This window comes from Perognathus longimembris, chromosome 7 (assembly GCF_023159225.1).
Source record: "Perognathus longimembris pacificus isolate PPM17 chromosome 7, ASM2315922v1, whole genome shotgun sequence".
NCBI classification, from domain to species: domain Eukaryota; kingdom Metazoa; phylum Chordata; class Mammalia; order Rodentia; family Heteromyidae; genus Perognathus; species Perognathus longimembris.
In genome coordinates, this window is record NC_063167.1 from 19,043,566 (window position 1) to 19,067,807 (window position 24,242).

The 24,242-nt window shown below is 40.9% G+C and overlaps 1 protein-coding gene and 1 non-coding gene across 26 annotated transcripts in view; both read right to left on the minus strand.

Moving 5' to 3' along the window:
- Pum1 (pumilio RNA binding family member 1) overlaps positions 1–24,242 on the minus strand; it is a 124,205-nt gene that overhangs the window by 29,773 nt on the left and 70,190 nt on the right. For 13 of the 25 annotated variants that reach the window (XM_048350705.1, XM_048350703.1, XM_048350718.1 and 10 more), the window contains 6 exons: positions 23,731–24,001; positions 15,731–15,824; positions 12,521–12,625; positions 7,937–8,088; positions 2,355–2,493; positions 890–1,033 (listed from right to left, as the gene is read on the minus strand). In XM_048350705.1, coding sequence (XP_048206662.1) covers positions 890–1,033; positions 2,355–2,493; positions 7,937–8,088; positions 12,521–12,625; positions 15,731–15,824; positions 23,731–24,001 — 905 coding nt within the window. The remainder of the gene's footprint in view (positions 1–889; positions 1,034–2,354; positions 2,494–7,936; positions 8,089–12,520; positions 12,626–15,730; positions 15,825–23,730; positions 24,002–24,242) is intronic. The other 12 variants (XM_048350721.1, XM_048350719.1, XM_048350710.1 and 9 more) reach the window with 3 other exon arrangements.
- On the minus strand, positions 2,164–2,236 carry LOC125355790. Its single transcript, XR_007211723.1, has one exon. It is a non-coding gene; the product is annotated as a small nucleolar RNA SNORD103/SNORD85 (small nucleolar RNA).

The window sequence follows — 24,242 nt, forward strand, 5'->3', positions numbered from 1 at the left end:
GAGGACTCAAACATCAAACGTACCTATTAGATACAGATGCTTCCTAAATCTCAAATTCTACACACACCCATGGTGCTATTTTTCTCCAAAAACTATGTCCGTCAAATTCTTATTTTAGCACATTGCTTTTTTCCAGATATTTCCTCTAGTGTTGCTAATTTTTTAAGAGTGTATATGAAGCTTAATATACATTACATTAGCCAGGCATGGTGGTGCATACCTGTAATCCCAGTATTCAGGAGGCAGGAGGATGGTGAGTTGAGGCCAACGCAGGTAAAGTTAGGGAGACCCTACCTCAAAATTCAAACACAAACAAAAAGCCTCGAGATGTGGCCCAAGTATTCTGAGTGCTTGCCTAGCATACATGAGGCCTCAAGTGCAAATACTAGTATGAATGGGGTTGGAGAACAACTTAAGGCAAAATGTAATATCCTGCTAGTTCTTATAATAGTTTCTCACTTCCTCTACCCCTAAGAAAGAAAATTATTTCCTCTACCACTAAATCAAATACAACACACACACACACACACACACACACACACACACACACACGCACGCACGCACTTTTTTTTTTATCTGAAAAACAATCAAATGGGTTTCTGTGAGATAGTCTTGAAATTCTGCCAAGAGCGCCATTTTACGTGAGTAATCCAACTTCCTACGATGTCAGTGGAGCCGCTCCTTGCTTCTAACAGGTGGTACATGCCAATCAGCAGAATCAGAATCCACCAAGGTCACTTGCTGCTTCTGATTCTTTCTTTGGGATATTACAGGATTAGATAATGCCAAGAATTATTAAATAAAGTACAGTTCACCCTATTTTAAGAATACCTTCACCATCTCCCCCTACCTTTTAGACCCATCACAGGTACCGCCAAAGGAAGCTCACCTGCTTGTGCCGCCGAGGAACTAATGATGACTGGGGCAGGAGCCACAAGCCGAACAGGAGCTCCGAGGCCATTTCTTGCTCCTGCATTCACTACCAGAGCACCAGTTTGGTCATAGTAAGCAGCAGGAGCCAAGACTGGGTAACCTAGGAATAACAAGGCAACAACACACAAAGATATGATCTACAGTATCCACTTCATCTGCCATTTTATTTACCCACATAGGCCACCACACAAAAGTATTACACAAGTCATTTCTAAGTTTTCAATTGCATGCTCTTCTGGGAACTGTGGTGAAATCTCACAACACTGTTCCATTTGCCAGGGATGTAAGTATTTCCTCTCTCCAGTACTTCAGAGCTGTGAATACTCCTCCTCCACCCCACCCCCCCCACCCCCCCTGGTCCTTAGGAGCGTTCTCAATAAGCACATGGGTTACCACATCAATTTGACTACTGCAGTGCTTGTGTTCAAGGAACCCTTACTTTCTTGAATGATGGTTCCAAAGCAAATGGCAATAATAGCCATCTGGCAATTCAAAAATGCCAGAAGTCACCTCAAAAGGTGAAAACCCTTGACTTAAAAATAAAAGAATATTGCATGCTCAGATTGCAAAACTCTATAATAACTATGATTACTAACATTTTGTATGTGTATGTATAGGGGAAAAGTCGTGTATATAATAGGTCAAGAGGAATTACTATCAGGTATCACTACAGGCTTAGATGTTACAGGAATAAGGAAGCACTTATGTACTTAGCAAAACAAAAAATGCTTCCTGGAGTGTTGCAAATAGTCACAATCTCAGCACAAACAAATTTAACAAAACAAATGAGGCTCAGTAGGGTTATTCATAACTGAATCAGGTAGGTGGCTGCGTTTGGGTCAGTAAAACTGACAAAATTAAGCTGAGGTCTAACAAGAACTTGTTGCAATGTCCAGCCTCATACAAAGCACAGGACAGTGAGCCAAGAATACATGCTCATAATGTATATACAGAGGTAACAGAAAAGAAAAAGAAAAAAAAAAACATACACACACACACCTCTACCATTTCTTTGGGATAAATCCTACAAATGTAGAGGATAATCTTTACAAGGAACACAAGTAATTTTCTCCTAATTATACTCTTCAAATATATAAACATAAAGACTAAAGCCTTGGAGTAATGCTAAGCTAGGCTAACAATGATGTCACCTATTCTTAATCCTGAGGGCAAAAGATGACCAACAAACTGAGTGGATGTTCATCTTATCTCCAGCAAGTAAGACTGTTGACTGGCTCAGAGCAATGCTCTCATCAATGAACTATTGTCTAAGTGAGGGCAAGTGTTTATCATCCTTGCCAGTCTCCAAACCACAACAAGCCTGGGCAAACTGAAAGTAGTACCCACTCTCCTTGCCCTCATCCCACAGTAGGCATCCTCTCTTGCCCCTCCCAGAATTAGAAACTACAGTGCAGCTTTACCTGGCATGCCTGCAGCCAGACCCTGTCCAAAAGCAAGGGCAGAGTTTACAGCTGCAGCTGCCACTAGTGGATCTGTTTGCTGTCCCTGCTGATTCTGATTTGGGGTCAAAGGACGCTGACTCGCTCCGCCACGGAGAACCTAGGAATAGGAGACAGAAATAAGTCAATGACTTTCTTCTCAGGCTAAGTACTTAAAATCGATCGTATATACCAGTTCCCTTTGGAGGAGGTAGGTAAAATCAGTCCTGGGGCTTGAACTCAGGGCCTGGACACTGTCCCTCAGCTTTTCTTGCTTAATAACAGCATTCTACCATTTCAGCCACAGCCAATGGCTTATCTCCAATTAACAAGCAAAAAAGTATAAAAAGGTGTAAGTCTTACGTACTTTGCTTCCCAGGCTAGCTTTGAACCAAGATCCTCAGATCTCAGCCTCCTGTAGCTAGGATTATAAGCATGAGCCACTGACATTCAAACTTCCAGTTCTAAGTTTCCTTATAATGATTTTATATGGCATAGTTATAAGGATAAAAATCTAACTACTACCATGGTGAAATTGGATTCTACCATTTTTAGTCATCACCTTTGGGCACGGCGAAAAGCATATAACAAGGGCTACTTGATTCCGACCATGTGGCAGACACTAGAGACAGGGCTGTGGATAAGGCAGGCAAAGCCCCTGATTTGGTGGCACATTTGCTCCAGGCAATAGGACAGATGACACTCAGGAATTACATACCAGTGTTCTGACAAGATGTCAGGAAAGAACAAAGAGTGGACAGAATAGGAGGGAGCAATTCCATAAGACAATTAACTTTTTGAATATTTGTGTCTAAAGAAACATGTATGAAGCTATATTTTTATGAGAAATATGAGAACATTTCTCTGTCCTTCAACACTGTGACCCTTTGATCAAATTCCATTAGTGAACAGGTGCAGTGGTGTATGTCTATAACCCCAGGAGGCTAAAGCAGGAAAATCAATAGTTTGAGGCAAGCCTGGGCTTCATAGTAAGACCCAAACATTTAAAAAAAAAAAAAAAAAAAAGGAAGGCACTGGTAGTAGACTGGCAGCTGTGAGCGAAAGAGCTAAGCAAGAGCACAAGGCCCTAAATTCAAAGCCTAGCACTAGTACATTAAGTGCACAATACATACACACACGCTTTGCCAGACACCAGTGGCTCATGCCAGCCCAGGCAGAAAAGCCTATGACTCTTATCTCCAATTCACTAGCAAAATCCAGAAGTGGCGGTATGGCTCAAGGTAGGGCGGGGTGGGGGGGGGAGGGGAGGGGGGAGCCAAATGAGAGCAAGTGAACCTGAATGCAAGCCCTAGTAGTGGCATACAAAAAAAAGTATTTAAAACTTTTAAAAAGGGGAGGCCAGGACTGGTAGCTCAAGCCTGTAATCTTAATTACTTGGAGGCTATGATCTGAGGATTATGGTTTAAAGCCAATTGGGCGGGGGGGGGGGGGGGCAGGGGGGGAGGGCGTGGGGGCGCAGTTTGAGTTTTTGTTTTGGTCGGTTGTGGGACTTGAACTCTGGGCCTGGGCACTGTCCCTGAGCTCTTCAGCTCAAGGCTAGTGCTCTACCACTTTGAGCCACAGTACCACTTCTGGTTTTCTGGTGGTTAATTGGAGATAAGAGTCTCATAGACTTCCCTGCCCAGGCTTGCTTTGAACCACGATCCTCAGATGTCAGCCTCCTGAGTATGAGCCACCACCGCCCAGCACTGTCAGATTTTTATCTGCAATTAACTACAAAAAAAAAAGTCAACCCTGGAAGTTGAGCTGTGACTCAACTGACAAAGCACTAGCTTCAAGCACAGAAAGTCAGTAACAAAACAGTGTGCCCGGGCTCTGAGTTCAACCTGAGGGCCAGCACGAAGATAAATTAAAAATGTGTACACCAGATTTGATGCTTGTTTCTTTCAAAAATGCCATAAATACACTCACTTAAATAGAGTCAAACATTAAATAAGTTCCATGTACAATGTCATTCTTGACACATTACTTTTTGTTTTTCATTAAACTCAGGCTGGTCTGGAACTTGTTATGTCGCTCAGACCAGCCTGAAATTTACGACACCCCTGCCTTAGACTCTCAGTTGCTAGGACTGCAGGTATGAACACCAGGTCTAGTTTGTACTTTATTAATGAGACATGGGTGGTTATGGCTGGGGATGTAGTGTAGTGGCAGCGTGCTTGCTTTGCAAGACCAAGCTCCTGGATCTGATCCCCAGCACACAAAAAACAAACAACAAAAAATGAGAAACATAGGATTCAAGTTTAGATTGGGCAATGAGTTAGCAAATACAGCAGGCATGGTCATTTAATCCCAGTTACGCAGGAGAAATACGTAGGAAAATTATAGTCCAAGGATGGCACAAAAAGCAAGTCTGTACACAAAATGAAGAAAAACAATAAAAACACTAAAGCAAAAAAGGATGGGGAGTGGCAAAAGTGGTAGAGCAACTGCCTAGCAAACAGAGCACTGACTACAATTCCCTAGGACCACAAAAAATAAAACAAGCACAGGTATTAAGATGATAACAATCATTCTTCTGCATGGCCTGGGCTCCATCACCTGACACACCTCAAGTTCCTAACAGTCATTCATCCTAACTGACTGGCCTTCAAGCACAACACTTTATTACTATTAACAAGTAGTTGTACAAAAGGATTTCAATTCCACCTTGAAATTATTAGATGTGATGTCAACAACTTGAGGGCTGGGAATATGGCCTAGTGGCAAGAGTGCTTGCCTCGTATACATGAGGCCCTGGGTTGAATTCCTCAGCACCACATATACAGAAAATGGCCAGAAGGGGCGCTGTGGCTCAAGTGGCAGAGTGCTAGCCTTGAGCAAAAAAGAAGCCAGGGACAGTACTCAGGCCCTGAGTTCACAGCCTAAGACTGGCCAAAAAAAAAAAACTTGGATACAGATTGTGTTTAATACCATTTGGAAGGAAAACACAAAAGAGAAAAAAACAGCACCAATAATCAGTGAATTACTTATCAAATGAGTACTAAGGAGCTAAAAACTGTGTATTCTGGCAAGAAGAGATGTGTGGACCCCAAGTCTCTTCAATCTATAAGCTGAAAAAGGCTAACCACTGATATTGCAGATTTCCTGGAAATATTAGACATGTCCAAGAGACACAACGCCTCATAGATGATGGCAGTAGGTAATGAATGACCAGTAGGTAATAACTATTACCAAAATATTATTCAATTTATTTTTGTTGTGACTGTAGTCAACTTTATGAGTGTTTCAAAGCAGATGTACAGAAGAGACAACAAGACTGCACAAAAAATGTCATTAGTATGAGTTTATCCCAAGAAAAGAATCACTGACATGTGAAAAGGCCCAGTACTATTTATAATACCAAAATATAGCTAAGTTAAATATCAAATACTAGTCAAGACAACGGTGTTATTTAAGGGGTAGAGCACTTGTCTAGCAAGTATGAGTCCTTGGGTTCAATCCTTAGTTAACACAAACTTTTTTTTATAAAGAGAAAATAAATTTTGGTATAATCTTCGATGGATTTAAATGAAAGGTATTAAAAAGACCACTAAATAAACCAGCTGCTTGTAGCTCATGCCTGTAAACCTAGCTACTCAAAAGGCTAGGAGAATTTCAGTTCAAAGCCAGCCTGCAGAAAAGTCCTTGAGACGCTTGTTTCTAACTAAATAGTATAGTAAAAAGCTGGGTGGGAGGTATGGTTCAAGTGGTAGAGCATCAGTCAGAAGCAAAGATGCCAATTGAGAATTCAAGAGTTACAGACACAAACAAAAACAACAAAACACTAAACTACACCAGACAGTAATGGAAACAAGAAGCAAAACCATGTAGACAGAATAATTCCAATTTTATAAGCAATTAAATGAAATTAAATAGAACCCCTCTGTAAAACACCTTAATAATAACAAAATTATATTTTAAAAATTCTTGAAACTATAATAACAGGTACCAAATATATGAATTAGTTTTATAGATCTTTGGATGGTGTACAGTACAGGTTTGAACTTGGGGCTTTTGCACTTCCAAGGCAGGCAATACACTACTGCTTGAACCATACTTCTGACCATTTTTTTGGTCTCGATGTTGTTTTTTGTTTCTGTGGGGGGTTTTTTTGGAGGGGAACATGTTCCTGGAGCTTGAGCTAAGGGCCTGGGCACTGCCCCTGAAACACAGCTCCACTTCCAGCTCTTTCTATGTATGTAGTACTGAGGAATCAAAGCCAGGGCTTCGTGCATGCTAGGCTAGCACTCTACCACTGACCCACCTTCTCAGCCTGTTCTCAGTATTTTTACTTGGCCCAACATGGAGCATGCTCCTCCTATTAATACTTTCTGCAGAAGCTAAATAGAAAAGCATACCCCATCATGCCCAACTATATCTGTAAGAGGGAATATTGCAAACCGTGTATTAGAACTAGGAAATAGAAAGGGAATACCAAAATCGAGAGACACAGGGTAAAAAAAGACAAATGACTACAAAAGCAATACTTGCAAAACTGTTTGGTATAAATGAACTGAACAACTCATGGGGGGGGGGGAGAGGAGACTGAGGGAGGAGGTTCCAATGCCTAACTTATGAAAGTGTAACCTCTCTGTACCTCAGTTTGACAATAAAAATTTAACAAAAAAAAAAAAAAAGAGGGAATATTGCAGAATTTTTCTGCCCACCCAGGCGGGCCTCCTGAATAGCTAGGATTACAGGCATGTGCCACCCCACCAAGCCTAACCTTAGGTTTTTTTACATAAGAATTTAGGGTGGGATTTCTTTGTTTCTTCCTTTTTTGTTGTTGTTGTTGTTGTTGTTGTTTAATTTTAAGCTTTCTACTTTCTAATGCAGAGTGGGGAATGGTCTAAATGAGAACAGACCAAGTACTTTACTTAGCAGTTTTCCCCAATTCAATTCAAAAGCTCCTATAAGTGGGCAGGGGATATGGCCTAGTGGCAAGAGAGCTTGCCTCCCATACATAAAGCCCTCAGTTCAATTCCCCAGCACCACATATATAGAAAACAGCCAGAAGTGGCACTGTGGCTCAAGTGGCAGAGTGCTAGCCTTGAGCAAAAGGAAGCCAGGGACAGTGCTCAGGCCCTGAGTTCAAGGCCCAGGACTGGCAAAAAAAAAAGAACAAAAGCTCCTATAAGTTAACACAGGTATAATACGTTTAAGATTTCTAATTCAGCAGTAATGGTAAATAAACAGTGTACATGATTGACAAGCCATCAAGCAAACTTCAATGAGATCTGCAAATTCTCAAGCGAGTACTAGAAAATGGTAGCAGGAAAACACCCCTATTATTCTGAAGTTAATATTATTGCTACCCATGTAACCTTATCTGAACAACCCTTTAAACAACTTTCTCATATCAAATTGAAGTAATATCACCTCGTCAAGTTTCACTGACCAAGAAGAGGCTGATACTTAAAGGCGTTCAGCACAAACATTTCACCCTGGGTCATGAACACAGGTACACACATAAGGAAACTCATGTATCCCGAAGTTCTCTAAAAGGCACAATATCACCTATTAGTTACAGACAACAGTAAAAGCCATACGTTCCCATTTACCTGCTGCCCTCCTTGCTGAGCCTGTGGGGTGGTCTGCTGGTTAGCAGAATTGGTTGCAGCAGCAGCAGCAGCAGCTTGTTGCTGGAAAAGACTGGCAGGGTAGACTCCCCAGGGGGTGACTCCATAATACTGGTGAGGGACCACAGCTGGGCCTAAAAACAGCAAACAAAAGGTAAAGTTTATAAACTTGTAGTGTGTCCAAAGACTAAATCTGCCCCAACAGGTTCTACTCTGACCCAAGATCCTAAAGAATTAATGAATGCATTGATTTGTGCTATCTAGTCATTAACTGCCTTTGTAAAACCAGAAAATACTGTACAAAACCATGACAACAAGGTCTTTTGAAGTCAGTGATGGACTGTAGGACTAGAGAAAGACAAAAGGACAAAATGAAAGGATAATAAGTGCAGCAAAAAACTGGAAGTTGGACTTAAGATAGAGCAGAGATACAAGTGTGGTTGTTAGAGAAAATAAATGGAGGGCTTGTGGACCTACGTGATGGGAAAGAACAAAATTCAGTCATACCATTTCAATGGTAAGCATGGCACCTGAAGGGATGGGAAAGATACCAACATGATGGTGTACCACTAACTCCAGAAGCGTGAAAATCTACCAGTCATCTTATCACAAAACCCAAACACTCAACTGAACCTCCACTGTTTAATTTGAAATGTTTGGCCTTGCTCTTGTTTAAAGTCATAAGAGTTATTCACCACAAGTACATACAAGACATTAATGTAAGGTTTTCACCTCCCCTCAAGACTAACTACCACTTAAGCCACAGGTCCACTTCTGGCTTTCTAGTATTTAACTAAAGAGTCCCATAGACTTCTCTGCCCGGGCTGGCTTCAAACCATGATCCTCAGATCTCAACCTCTTAAATAGCTAGGCTTACAAGCGTGAGCCACCAGTACCCGACTACTGTATGAAGTTTAAATTTTTTTAATTTAAATTTCAGTAAAAAGCCAGGTCAAGAAATGTGGCTTAGTGGTAGAGTGCTTGCCTAGCATGCATCAGGCCGTGGGTTCAATTCCTTAGTACCACATAAGCACAATAAATTAAAAATAAAAAACCAACAACAAAAAAAGTTGGGCACCAGTGGCCCACACCAGTAATCCTAGCTAGCTACTCAAGAGGCTGAGATCTGAGAATCACAGTTTAAAGCCAGCCCTGGGAGTAAAATCCATGACACTTATCTCCAATTCATCATCCAAAAGCCAGAAGTAGAGCTGTCTGTGGCTTAAGTGGTAGAGTGCCCACCTTGAATACAAAGAAGCTCAGGGACAGCCCCCAGGCCAAGTTCAAGCCCCACAACTGACAATCAATTTCAGTAATTACAAAACACAAATACAAAAACAAAACAAAACACCAGTACCTTTACTTGCTACAGATAAGCAGAATATCCTAAATAAACTAAGCACATGGTTTGAATCTAAATATAATCCATTCACCTTTTTTGGCAACAAGCTACATACAGTAAGAAGCAAACATAGAACATTTACATAGATAGCAACTTAGGTGTAGAAGCAGTCTAACTCATATAATTCTCTGATGAAGTTGGTGATAAAGAAGACAGAGTGGAAATAGTGTTATGGCTCATGTGGTACAGAGTGCTAGCCTTGAGCAAAAGAGCAGCCCAGTCCCAGAGTTCAAACCCCAGAACCAGCTCCCCTCCCCCTCCCCCAGAAGACAGGGCTGGGGATATGGCCTAGTGGCAAGAGTGCTTGCCTCCTATACAGAAAGCCTAGGGTTCCATTCCTCAGCACCAGATATATAGAAAATGGCCAGAAGTGGCGCTGTGGCTCAAGTGGTAGAGTACTAGCCTTGAGCAAAAAGAAGCCAGGGACAGTGCTTAGGCCCTGAGTTCAATCCCCAGGACTGGCAAAAATGATGATGATGATGATGATGATGATGATGATGATGATGATGATGATGATGATGATGATGACGACGACAGAGAATGCACATTTGCAAATCAAAAATAGCGAAATAAAGTAGTGATTTTTCTATGTATATTTTAAATTAGAAAATGTTATAGAAAAACACACAGAGACAGTCTGTCTCTCAAATCTGCTGAGATACAGCTCCAATTTAAATCTTAAGTTACATATCTGTAATTTGCTCATTAATAACCAAAGTTTACACTAGCATTCCACAAAGTTGCTAAAAACATAGCTATTTTGACATAGCAGCTAATCCTCGTCAAACCACTACCACATTAAGTCAAATAAACTGGCTCATCTCATTCTCTGACCATATTTTAAGCTTCTAAAACACAAACAAATCATATTGTACTGCAACTCAATAAGCTATGACTTTGTGTGTACAGTTACTGTGGCTTGGACTCAAGGCCTCATCCTCTTGCTTAGCATTTCCACTCATTTTTTTCTACACCTTCGAGCCACATCTCCACTTCTGACTTTTATGGTGATTAGCTGGAGTTTGCGTCTGCCCAAGCTGACTTTGAATTATGATCCTCAGATTAGCCTCTGAAGTAGCTAGAATTATAGGTGTGAGCCACTGGTAGCTGGCTATGCTTAGACCTTTTTTAACTTAGTGTTTTCTATACCTGTGGGCTTAACTAAGACTAACAAATTCTGTTTACCAGCAAGGGCACCCATTGTGAAATTAAAAACCTGGATACAGACTGAAGGTACTGTTTAGAAACTATGTTACAGTATGGCCTATCTCATTACAATAAGCAAGTGGATTCATCAGAACAGTAATATCGGCTGGGCACTGGAGGCTCACACCTATAATCCTCGCTACAGAGGAGACTGAGATTGGGGGGGCGGGGGGCGGATCACCCCACCAAAAAGCAGAAGTGGAGCTGAGGCTCAAGTGGTAGAGTGCTAGCTTTGAGGGGAAAAAAAGCTGAGGAGCAGCGCCCAAGACCTGAGTTTAAACCTAACCCCTAGAAAAGTTAAAAGTAAAAATTGTCTACAAACTAAAGAAACTGTTCAGATAGAAGGGCACCACCATTTGCTGGTGGGAAGGGCAGAGTTGCAGGAAGGCCCAGTGGGGGACGCTCTGCCACATGGTGATTGGTTCCAATGGGTTTCCACCTACAGAAGCCCCTCTAAATTGACTATCTTCCGGGGCACAGCAATAGGAAACTTTTATGAAAAGGAAGATTTTTTTGCCTCACTCGTGCTGGGATGGTGTCCTATCTACGAGGATGTTAATAGAAGTTAGCAAAGGTAACTCTACTAGAAAGAACTATTTTCCCCAAAAGTAGAGCTGGGATCAACATTAAATATGTTCCCCTCACAACCAGGGAAACCTAAAGCAAAACTAAAAAAAGCTATTAATACTACACTGTTCTCATAGTTATAGTGATTATGTCATTTAACAAAATCAGCCAAGGCGCTTTCCAGGAAAAACTTGGGGGAAAGAGCTGAAAGCAGATGGGTATTGCTAACTCTGTGTGTGTGTGTGTGTGTGTGTGTGTGTGTGTGTGTGTGTGTGCGCGCGTGCGTGCGTGTGTGTGTGTCAATACATTGGTGGCCACTCATGAGAGGAAATGGCAGAATGTATAGGCCTCCTTGTAGAAGTCAAACAGCACCCAATACTCAGCAGATCCCAACAACAACTAATCCTCAGATTACATACATTAATTAAAAGTATTAATTCAAAGCTAGGCGCTGGTAGCTCACACCTATAATCCAGCTACTCAGGAGGCTGAGATTTGAGGCTCACGGTTCAAAGCCAGCCAGAGCAGGAAAGTCCATGAGACTCTTATCTCCAAATAACTACCAGAAAACTGCAAATAGAGCTGTGGCTGAAAGTGGTAGAACACTAGCCTTGAGTAAAACAGCTCAGGGATAGCACCTAGGCCCTGAGTTTAATCCTCACAACTGACCACTCCCCTCCTCCCAAGAAAAACTAATTCAAAGGACCAACCCAATAAATATCACAATCCAAGTAGGAGGAACTATGTATGACAATAATTAATGTATACTACATCTGGATAGAAAGAAGAGAAATTTAAAAATCAGTTCAACTACAGGGGTAGAATGAGGAAGATTTGTGTGTAAAACCGTATTTCTGGTCAATTTAAGAGAGTGGAGGCAGGAAAAGAGACAAATAAATTAAGGGTAAGAAGGGCTGGGATGTAGTTCAGTGGCAAAGTGCTTGCCTAGCAAGTGCAACATCCTGGGTTCGATCCCCAGTACCAAAAAAGAAAAGACAAAAAAAAAAAAAATTAAGGGTAAGAGACTAATAAAAAGACTGAACTATGACAGAGAAGCAGTGGTAGACCTGATTGAGATTCCTTTTATTTATTTATTTATTTTTGTCTAAAACCAGGACTCCAACTCTGTATCTGACACCATTGCTCTAGCCATGACTCCAACCCCAGTGGGATTCCTGAGCTCTGAGAAGGGGTGATCCCTTTCCTTTTCAACATGCTGGAGTCAGAGACACCTGTATAACATCTAAGTAGAGGTAGCTGGCTAGCATGTGATTGTCAGTGAAAAGCAGGAAACATTTCTATTGGATACATGATTTTAGAAGAATATGAAGAATGCACGCCTGTGTCAACTTTCTAGCAGCAAGAAAACCCGCATGCACAGAATATCTCACCGAGTGTAGCTGCTGCAGCCAATCCAGCTGTATAGGGGTCCGTCCCTGGGGGAGCAGCGCTGATGATGTATGGATTGGGGACAAACGCGGCAGGAGCTAAACCTGCTGAAAACACACCTGTCAGTAAGGCACACCAAAACTACAGCCTTAACAAATATCTACATAATTTGACTACCATTCTAGGCTGTTCATCAGGGGAAGAGAAGATAGGGACTTTACAAGGATAAAATAACCTTCAAACTACAAATTCATGGTAGCATTCATCTAGTGTTCGTTTTATTTGTTTTGAAATAGGATATTGCTATGTAGGCAAGGGTGGCCTTGAACTCTGTGGTTCTCCACATTCATCTTCTCAAGTGCTGGCCTTATAACATGTGCCACCATGCCCAGGTTAGTCTTCATCTTCACTGTGCAGTTTTTTCTTTTCTTTGCAAGGTAGTGGTATTATTGAGTTTTGAACTGAGGACACTATAGTTGCTAGGCAGCACTCAGTATGTTGGGCTTTTTGTATTCAGCCTTTTGGCTTCGGTTATTTTTCTACTCTTTTTCTTCTCCCCTGAACTAGCCAGCTTCTCTTCGTATTTATGCCTCCTATGTAGCTAGGATTATAGATATGTACTACCTAGCATGTTAGTGGATGATGGTTCTCATTAACTTCTTGCACTGGCTGGCTGAAAAACCTCAACCTTCTTTTTTTTTTTTTCTTTTTTGCCAGTCCTGGGCCTTGGACTCAGGGCCTGAGCACTGTCCCTGGCTTCTTCCCGCTCAAGGCTAGCACTCTGCCACTTGAGCCACAGCGCCGCTTCTGGCAGTTTTCTGTATATGTGGTGCTGGGGAATCGAACCTAGGGCCTCGTGTATCCGAGGCAGGCACTCTTGCCACTAGGCTATATCCCCAGCCCTCAACCTTCTTGATCTCCATGCCAGGACCAGATTTCTGGACTATTGTTTAACTTTTTTTTTTTTTTTTTTTTTTTTTTTGGCCAGTCCTGGGGCTTGGACTCAGGGCCTGAGCACTGTCCCTGGCTTCTTCTTGCTCAAGGCTAGCACTCTGCCACTTGAGCCACAGCGCCACTTCTGGCCATTTTCTGTATATGTGGTGCTGGGGAATCGAACCCAGGCCTCATGTATACGAGGCAAGTACTCTTGCCACATATCACCAGCCCCTATTGTTTAACTTTTTAACCACTGCTAAGAAATACTTATACCTAGCATACAAAGCCCTGAGTTCAATCTCAATCTGGGGCAGGGTTGCCAGGACAGGGAGACTTATTAAATTTTATTTCCTTTTGTTTCAATAGTTAGGCTCAAACTCAGGGCCTCACAAATTCTAGATAAGCACCCTGCCACTAAGCTACACCTCCAGTTCCTATTTATGTAACCTTCAACTCAGTACAATTTCATCATTAAAAGTTTTGACAATTAGGCCTGGGCCCTGATGGCTCACACCTGTAAGCCTAGCTATACTCAGGAGGCTGAGACCTGAGGATCACAGTTCAAAGCCAGCCCAAGCAGGAAAATCCATAAGACTTTTATCTTCAATTGACCACCAAAAAGCTGTGTCTCTGGGCTGAGAATGTGGCTTAGTGCTTGCCTAGCATGCATGAAGCCCTGGGTTTGATTCCTCGGTGCCACACAAACAGAAAAGGCCAGAATTGGCACTGTGGCTCAAATAGTAGAGGGCTAGCTTTAAGCAAAGAAACTCAGGGACAGTGTGCCTAGGCCCAGAGTTCAAGCCCCAGAACGGTGTTTGTTGTGTGTTTTTTTTTGTTGTTGTTGTTGTTTAAAGAGGGGCTGGGAATATGGTCTAGTGGCAAGAGTGCTTGCCTCATATATATGAAGCCTTGGGTTCAATTCCCCAGCACCACATATACAGAAAATGGCCAGAAGTGGCGCTGTGGCTCAAGTGGCAGAGTGCTAGCCTTGAGCAAAAGGAAGCCAGGGACAGTGCTCAGGCCCTGAGACCCGAGCCCCAGGACTGGCAAAAAAAAAAAAAAAAAGGGGGGGGGGGGAAGGGGGGGAGAGGGGGGAGAAGAAAAAGAAAGCTGTGGTAGGACCTTGAGCAAGAAAGCTCAATGAGGGCTGGGGAGATAGCCTAGTGGCAAGAGTGCCTGCCTCGGATACACGAGGCCCTAGGTTCGATTCCCCAGCACCACATATACAGAAAAACGGCCAGAAGCGGAGCTGTGGCTCAAGTGGCGGAGTGCTAGCCTTGAGCGGGAAGAAGCCAGGGACAGTGCTCAGGCCCTGAGTCCAAGGCCCAGGACTGGCCAAAAAAAAAAAAAAGAAAGAAAGCTCAATGACAGTGCCCAGGCCCAGTACCAGCACCCAAGAAAAAGGATAGTTTTGTTGTGTTGGTTTTTTTTTTTAATTGATAATTCATTTTATTATTGAGTTTTATTTGCAGTGCTGGGGACTGAACTCAAGGCCTTGACTTGTGAATACTAGGTGATCTATAAATAAGCTATATTGGTAGCCCTTAAACTAATTTTACTATTAAAATACAGTGAGACTTAAAGAGTGAAGGATCTATTTCCAATCAAGGCAATTTTCCATAGAGTATTCCTTAAAGATAATGTATGGGCAATAATAAAGATCACCATCCAAATGCATGACATGCATGCAGTATTAGCACCAAGCAAAGAGCTTTATGCCTAGCCTTAAATTCACCCAGTGCGCAAACAAGATTTTGTTTTCTTTCTCACAGCATATCACATCCAAGACTGCTAATCTCCTTTCCACTCAATCACAGCATTTGGCAAATAGTCTCTACAACCTCAATTTGTATAACTGATGTTATCCAAATGTTACCAAATGAGCCAATACAAGTCACTAATCATTTCTATAGTAAATACTTTTTAAATACTGAAACATGTCTGTTGAAGAAAAAGCTGGATACTAAGGATATCTTGCAAATTCTGGTGCCAAAATACAGAAGGTGACTAGACAAAAGGAAAGCTTGTTTACTTTGTATAAGGGATTCGTGGATTTTTTTTTTTTTTAACTGAGTCTTACTCCGTGAAGATAAAAATACATTATCTGGCCCAGGCTGACTAGAACTAGCTATCTTCCTGCCTTCGCTTCCCTCCCAAGTGCTGGCATCACATCTACACCACCATCCTGTGTGGATTCAGCTTTCAGTCTGAACTACTGGAGGTGACAGCATCCAGGGATTCTAAGGCAGGAATGGGGCACTGGGCTTAAGACTCACCAATGTGTGGTTGATGTGCTGCTGCAAGGGCGTACTGCTGCTGCTGAGCAGCTGTCAACTGCTGGACAGCAAGTGCGTTGGGTCTTTGGAAAAGCTAAAGTAAAAACAAAGACATGGTATGGTCAGAGAAATTGTCTTCTGAAATCACTTCAAAATCTAACTAAAAATTTCAATAAGCTCCTTTGAGGCAAGATACCTTCACAAAAAATGGATATTCTCATACTTCATTCCCATGCCTCACAGTTCTTCTGTTTTCTTTCCCTATCTTGATCTGTTTTGACCTCTTCACAGGTTTATATGTTTCCCCAAACCACATACATACATGTGTGCATATGCAAAAACTCCAGTGCTTACCCTTCAGTGCATTCGCCCTGACTGGTTCAAGGAACCCTTAAATGTTGAGCAAAAGGACTTGCCAGGTTGCCCTTTCAAGATCCAACCAGTACTTTCAATTAACTCACATATTTGTATTCTTCAGAATGTGAAAAGGGGTTTGCTTTATCCACTGGGCTGCCTTTACTGGGAAAATAGTATTATATACTACCTTCCAGACATAGTGACTTCTACTAAACAAATGAGACAATTGCCCAACTTCTGAGGGCTCCTAAGATGCCCTTTCATTACATGTAGTGAAGAAAACAGAAGTACAGCTACTAACAATATCTGGATTGTGAGCTCGTATCTAGCACACTTCTTAGTTCACAAAAGAAATAGTTCAAAGAGCTTAACACTAAAAATATGCCACTATTCTATCTTAATAGTCATTAACTCATTCACACAACATTTATTAAACAGGTAGCTCCTACAGGGTACTGCCCAAGGAACTATAGATACACTAGTGAATAAAATACCTACTCTGGGGGAAGGGACACATGACTACTTGGTGTTACTTTGCTTCCTAGCATAAGTACAGCATCAATACTCATTGAATTATATTGCTTTACTTGGTATGGACATAGCAAACGCTCCATGATCTTAGTATGAAGCCAGGCCTTTCTCAAGTTCTTAGGGCCTGGCTAAGATGTGTGTATCTGAGGCAAACTAATGATTTCACATTCTGTCAACTACTATTTTCTTTACTTTCATCCTTTTGCAAAAATAAATGGGATGTGAATTTTCTTAAAAATCAAAGCATAGCCTTGAAGAGTACATGTTAGCCTTAGTAGTACTGATAAAAGGAAAGGTAATGTGACTGCCTTCATAGGAAGCCCTGAAGGGACCTTCTATCTACCTGCTCTTTCCTTAAGAGTTTTCAACTGGCATTACTGGGTGATAGAAAACTATTATGACAGAACTTGAATTGCATCTATTCATTAAGAGATCTAAGTATTTCAGACAGTAAGAAATAAGATCATTCTACCATCTCAGCTGAATTATCATCCTGGGCAAGAGAAATTCAATCCAAAATCTATGCCTCAAGCAAAAAAGTAATCTGATTTTACATAAGAGGGAAACAAAAGTTAGATACTTGAGTACACTAATCAACTTCACACTACCCCTTTCTATACATTGATCTTTCTAATAACCAAAATCAGCCTTTGCTTTTACAGTACTACTTCAAAAGTAACCGTATACAAACTGCAAAATAGTTTAGTTTATATTGTTAAAGTATACTGGTAGACGGTGGAGAAGGGGGAAAGGGATGGACTACTACATTACAGGCATTGTTAAATATCAAATGTTAAAGTAGAGGAATTGAATCTACTGACAAGCATCAAAACATGTGTGGCCCGCCAGGCACTGGTGGCTCACACCTACGATCCTAGCTACTCAGGAGGCTGATTTGAGGATCTCGGTTCGAAGACAACCACGGGAGGTAAGTCCATGAGATTCTTCTCTCCCAACTATGAAAAGAACTCATGAAGTAGAACTGTGGCTCAAGTGATAGAGCACTAGCCTTGATCAATAAAGCTCACGGACAGCACCCAGGCCTTAAGTTCAAGCCCCAGGACCAGCATTTAAAAAAACAAAACATAGGAGTATGGCCTTGAGAAACTGAATCAGTTACTACACTCTGGAAAGTGCTTTCCAAAGCTAGCTTTCTGCTAGCTTAGCAACAGTGGGCAGTCCAACCAAGAGGGGCAGGAAAGAGGCAATAAACAGTAAAAGATATTGCTGAAATTATTCCCATAGTTGTCAAAATACTTCCTAGTTTCAATACACATCTACTGTCTTGCCAATGGATTTGTTATTTTCCTGAATCGCAACATCTAACTCACTTCACTGAAATTTTTAGTTATTATAAGTAAAAAAAAAAAAAATGACAGCTAAGTATGGGGGGAGCTTGGGAAATAAAGATGGTTGAGAATTAACTCATGTTAACCTGACTTACTTTTTCCCATTTCCTGGAGTTCATTTCTATAAATATTATTTCATATGATCAGAGGTACATAGACATTGTGCTTTTGTGCTCCTCCCCAAAGAGTGTCCTCCCCTTTGGTTTCACTGTGTGTAAATGCCCTAGAGTCCTCTATAATTTATCAAGTCCTGGTGTATTTTTAGATCTAGCTTCCACATATGAGAGAAAACATACTCCATCTGTCTCTCTAACCTGACTTATTAATCAAGACCATAGTCTAATGCCATTCCATCTGCTTGTCTTCTCTACATATGCTTTTAATTCTTGCACATATATGTATGTATGCTGTACCTCTAAATATAGAGAACTACCCATAACAGCAAGCCCTTATTGCTGAAGACTGGTTCTCACCATCAGCTTACCATTTAAAAATAGGAAGAGTCTACATTTCATTAACAGGCTAGTCTTAAAAAGAACCCCACATATCTAGTGCTTAAGAGATAATTCATATATATTTTAGTCATTATGGTAAATAAAGGAAGAAATTTTTTCTTAGAGCATTCTGCAGTATAAACAATTAACAGCCAGGTACTGGTGGCTCACACCACCTATAATCCTAACTATTCAGGAGGCTGAGATCTGAGGATCACAGTTCAAAGCCCAGTCCATGCAAGAAAGCCTGTAAGACTCTGATCTCCAAATAACCACTAGAAAACTGGAAGGGCACTGTGGCTCAAGTGGTAGAACACTAGCCTGGAGCTGAAAAGCCCAGGGACAGTGCCTAGCCCAGCCCAGAGTTCAAGCCCCACAAACAACAACAAATAACATCTAACAAAAGCGAGTTATGTATACACAGCCAGTAGATTTGATTAAAGGCTAGATTATAACAGTTCTGCCATATTCTCTTTATGTAAATTATATATTAACTGGAAACATGGAATATTCAAAATAAAATTGGGTAATTGGCAAGTGGCAGATTCCAAAGACTACCGAAAAAATTCACACAAATGCTACCTGCGGGGTAGGACATGGTGGTGGTTTTCAACAAAACAAGCCAATTCTCTGTAACTGAGAAGCAAATCACTCTGAGATTTGAAGGAAGGGCTTATCAGGTCGGTATAATAACAAATGTGCCACTGCTGACTGCCATTCATTCAGATGGAATTCCCAAATTGTTCAAGAGCATGAATGTAGGGAGCTATATATCCACTACTACAAGCACAGCAGAACACCTTATACACAAGGCACAATTTGGGAAACTGACAGGCTGGTTTGACTTCTCTACCCCTTACTATATGATTTCACAAAGATAACCTATAGCAGCCCGGTAGAGTGAAAATAATACTGCTACATGGCTGGCATCTTTAAAAAGATGGGTAAGTTTGAAGTTGAAGCCAGCATGGTTTAAATTAAAACAAAAACAAAAAAAAGTCCATGAGACCTCATCTCAAACATAAAAGGCTGGGTATGGTGGCATATGCCTATCCTCCAAGCCATGTGGGAGGCTTAAACAAGAGGAAAGCATTCTAGGCTGGCCCAGGAAAAACTTGACATGCTAGACAGGCACTGGGAGCTCATGACTGCAATCCTAGCTAGCTACTCAGGGGAGATGAAATCTGAGGATTGTGGTTTAAAGCCAGACAGAACAGGGAAGTACATAAGATTCTTATCTCTAATCAGCTGCCAAAAAATAGGAAGTAGAACTGTGGGTTAAGTAGGAGAGTATCTGCCTTGAGCTGAAAGAGCTAACCAAGGGAGAAAAGGCTAGAGGCCCTGACTTCAAACCCCAGTACTAGTGTACACAAACACACACGTATGCACGCATGCACAGGCATGCACACATGAATTTGAGATTCTATTTGAAAAGTAACAAACACAAAAAGGTTTGGAGTATGCAGTAAGTGGCAGAGCTCATGTCAAGCAAGTTATAAGGCCAAGAGCTCCAACACCAGTACTACTCAAAATAAGATGATTCTTATGCCTCAATCCCTTTCCCTATCTAAAAGGACAACAACAAAATACTTAGCTCGTAAAGTTGCCTAGGTACTAAAATTAACACATATAAAGAGTTATAGCTCTTTACATAAAGTATTTTTTTCTAGTTAATGTTTAAGTGCTCCCAGACACAGGTAGCCCAGGAATGTTATGTATAAACTGTGCCTGGCTGTTTTCCAGGACTGAGAAGACAACTGGGAAAAGGAAACAGAGAGAACAAGCCAAAGACATCAATGAGCACTTCAAGCTAAGAAAATACCCTACACCAGAGATTCTTTACATACAATAATTTTGCTTATACAGACAATATTCTACTTTTATTTTCACAAAAATCTATACCTGAAAGCTAGCATACTCTTCAATTATGATTATAGGCAAAAGCAGTAATATCAATCATTCACCCATGATTCTGTTACAAATACATATATTTTCTATGTCACATTGTAGTTACCAAAAGTACCTGAAAATTCTTTGTTCGTTATAAAAACTAACACGCCTACTTCTATTCCATGCATTATATGATAAAGGAGCAAATGTAACACTGTTTGTTTTTAAATATCTTGGCAGCTATTCTTATATAACTCTTTGTAGTCTTTCTGTGCACTATGTATCTAAACTTTACACAAACTCTGTATATGTGTGGAAGGGTTTGTTTTTTGATGCTGGTCCTGAGACCTGAACACAGGACCTGGACACTGTCCCTGAGCTTTTTTGCTCAAGGCTAATGCTTTGCCACTTGGAGCCATAGCACCATTTCTGGCTTTTTAGTAGTTAATTGGAGGTAAGAAAGAGTCTTATGGGCTTTTCTGCCTGGGCTGGCTTTGAACCATGATCCTCCAATCTCAGCCTTCTCAGTAGCTAGGATTACAGGCATGAAACACCAATGCCCAGCAAAACAATGCTATTATCAAACATTCAGGACCGGTGATACAGCTGAGTAGTAGAACATTTGCCTGGCAAGCACAAGGCTTTGGATTCAATCTATAGCACAATAAAAACAAATAAGAAAAGTTTTCTGGGCAGCAGCCCATAAAACTACAGGAAGAATTCAGAATGGCCTGCACACGCACATGTGTGCACACATGCGTGCACATGCACGCACGCGTGCACACGCACAAATACAGTTTGAATCCACAAATGACAACAAAAAGAAAAGTAAGTGACTAGGTAAGTAAGTTAACAATCCAAACCCAAAGCACACAAGGAACCAAGTTTACAGTCACCTAAAACTGCCTTATTATTTACAGGCCATTCCATGCTTTGCATCTTGCTGTAAACTGATATTAATTTTTTATAAAACCCACTTATGACATCAAATCAAGACCTGATTGAAAGGAATAAGGACAGCTGGGGAAGTAACACAAAAAGAAATTAACCAGAATTAACCATTCTACCCTTTGTAGCTTCTAATAAAGATGGTCATGACTTTGTTGTTCATCTAAAGAACCCAAACCAAGGAGAATGTGGAGAAAACACATGCCACTATCAACTCCTGGCTCTACTTTCTCAGCTCAAATTCATACTGTCAGACTCATACGTGGCTCCTGTTCTCTTCTGTATACTATTCAGCCCATACCCCACATCTTCATCATTCCTCTCTCCATATCTCTGTTCTCTTATCCTTTCCAACTGCCCATCAAGTTCAAATTGGTCACTGTATAATATGTAAAAAATGTATGTTATATATAATAAATACATGTACATTTAATACATATAGAATACTTAACAGAAATATATTATGTATGTAATAATGTAATTGCGTAAATAATTGTATATTATGTAAAAAATGAACTATGTAACTTGAGGGTAGGAGCAGGAAGGGAAAAATGGGGGAAAACAAAGGCAGGGGGTGACACTGACTAAGAAGCACTGTCCTAATAACTGGACTTATGGAATTGTAACCCATTTATACAACTATTTAACAATAATTAGATGACACAGAAAAAAATAGATATCAATAAATCAAGAATCCCAACTCCTTGATTAAGAAATAAAGAACATTTACACAGAAAAGAAAGTCAGATTTTTGTTCATAAAAGACTAGAGACAAACTCTTCTTAAATAACAAAGGTTAAGTTGGATTACACTGAGAATACAAACATTGAACCAACAGTGGTCAGAAATAGAAAAAGTACAGAAAGCAGGTTTTTGTAAAGACAAGCCTAACTACTTGGAACTACATAGAAAACATGTACTCTCACCATTTATTTTCTATAGAAAACAAGGGTTTTAATTAAAACTTATAGACTGCATTGGTGGCAAAGGTCTGTTATCCCAGTACTCAGAAGATAACAGTAAGGGGAATTATGAGAAGTTAAGGCCAGCCTGCACTACACAGCAAGACCTTTTATGAAATTTAAAACAACAACAACAACTAAACACCTATACAGGCTAGAGAGGGCAGCTCAGTAGCAGAGCACTCTCCAGCACGCACAAGACACTAGGTTTAACCCCCAGCAAAACCAAAATCCACCACCACCACCAATAAAATAGGATAAGTGGATATATAGTCACATCATTCTTCAAAGGATTTCTTTTTGTCCCTTTTTGTCCCTTCTTACTTAGAAGTGGTGCTCTACCACTTGAACCACAGCTCCACTTCCAGCTTTTTGGTGGATAATTAAAGATAAGACTCCGGTGGACTTGCCTGCCCTGGCTGGCTTTGAACTGCAATCCTCAGATCACAGCTTCTTGAGTAGCTAGGACTACAGGCATGAACCACCAGTACCCAACTTTCTTCTGGTAAATGAACTGGCTGGTATACCTTAGCTTTTTCACTCAAGGCTGGTGCTCAGAGGTCAGCCTCCTGAGTAGCTAGGATTACAGACTTGAGCCAGAGGACACCTAGATATATTTTGGCAAAATTTTTAATAATTTTATTACCTATTTATCGATAAATAATCTCAAAAAAAAACTACTAGGTAACTACCCAATAGATGTGCAACTTCTAAGCTTCTGGATGAGATTACAGTCTCTGAAACCCTTAAGTCTTTATGTTCTAGTACAAAACTAACAATTAACAAAATGTATGGGCCATTAAACTTCCACCACAGAGAAAATCTGTAGTATGTTTCAAGATTGTGGTAATTTAGATGGCTAACTTCTTTAACTTTAAATTTAAAAAAAGGATCATACCGTAAACAAAGGTAGAAATTTAACAATGACATTTCTCTCTACAAAACTAAAGAAGGTAATAAAAAAATTAAACAGAAGGATCATGCATAGAAAAAGTTATGAATAAAAGCTGAGTAGTTTCATGGTAGACCTCATTTGTATAACCTCTAATCACATTCTAACTCTTGTATCAAGTACCAGACCTTTGGCCACATTCAAGACTATGTCCATTGTAATTAATGTAACATTAAGACTTAACTAATAGGATGATTCTGACACTGTGCTCTTTGGGGGGCAAGGGAGAGTTCACAAAATAACCTAAGTCTGCAGAGTTGCTGAGCATCTGAAAGTTGTGAATTCTGCAGGCTGGGGTAAGAGAAGAGCCACTAGAAGTATGTCAAGCAGGGTGCCCTCTCATCAGTACTACAACGTGAATTCATTGAGAAGAAAAGGCGCTGCAACCCCCTTTTACTGCTAGGTTAAGAGGAGTTGGCTGATGACAGTCCTCCCATCCCCTCATTCTTAGTTACTGGAATAATAAGGTGTTGTCTGAAAGGAAAGTAGAAAGGGTGACAAGAGACACACACAGTACCTGTTGTTGAGAATTGTAGTCAAAAAGTCCCACAGTTGCGGCTGCTGAGTCCACAGGTACCTGCGTGCCTGAATAATCAAACTGCAGAGGCTCCATGCCCACATGTTCCATGGGGTCCAAGGGGACACTCTGGGACTCCATGTTGGAGAAATCCTCCACGGGCTTGGCACCATTAGTGCTGGTCAGCTGGGCTAAGCCCTCAGAACCATTCTGGTTTGGACCCAGAAGATCCACTTCATTAGCAGAATTCTGGCAATTACCAGGGGTACGGCTAAACAGAGAAAGTAAAGGGCATTAAACCATATTTTGATTGGGGAGGGACACTACAGCAACCCCAACATTAAGGACAATGTCCTTAACATAGCTTATTATCAATAGTACTTAAAGCAACTTCAATAAAATAACCAAAGATCCTTTATACTGCTTATAGGTTTATAACCTCCAATGTCATCTATTACTTGCCTTCCAACATGCCCACCTCTTAAATTTACATTACCCACTATAAATTCATA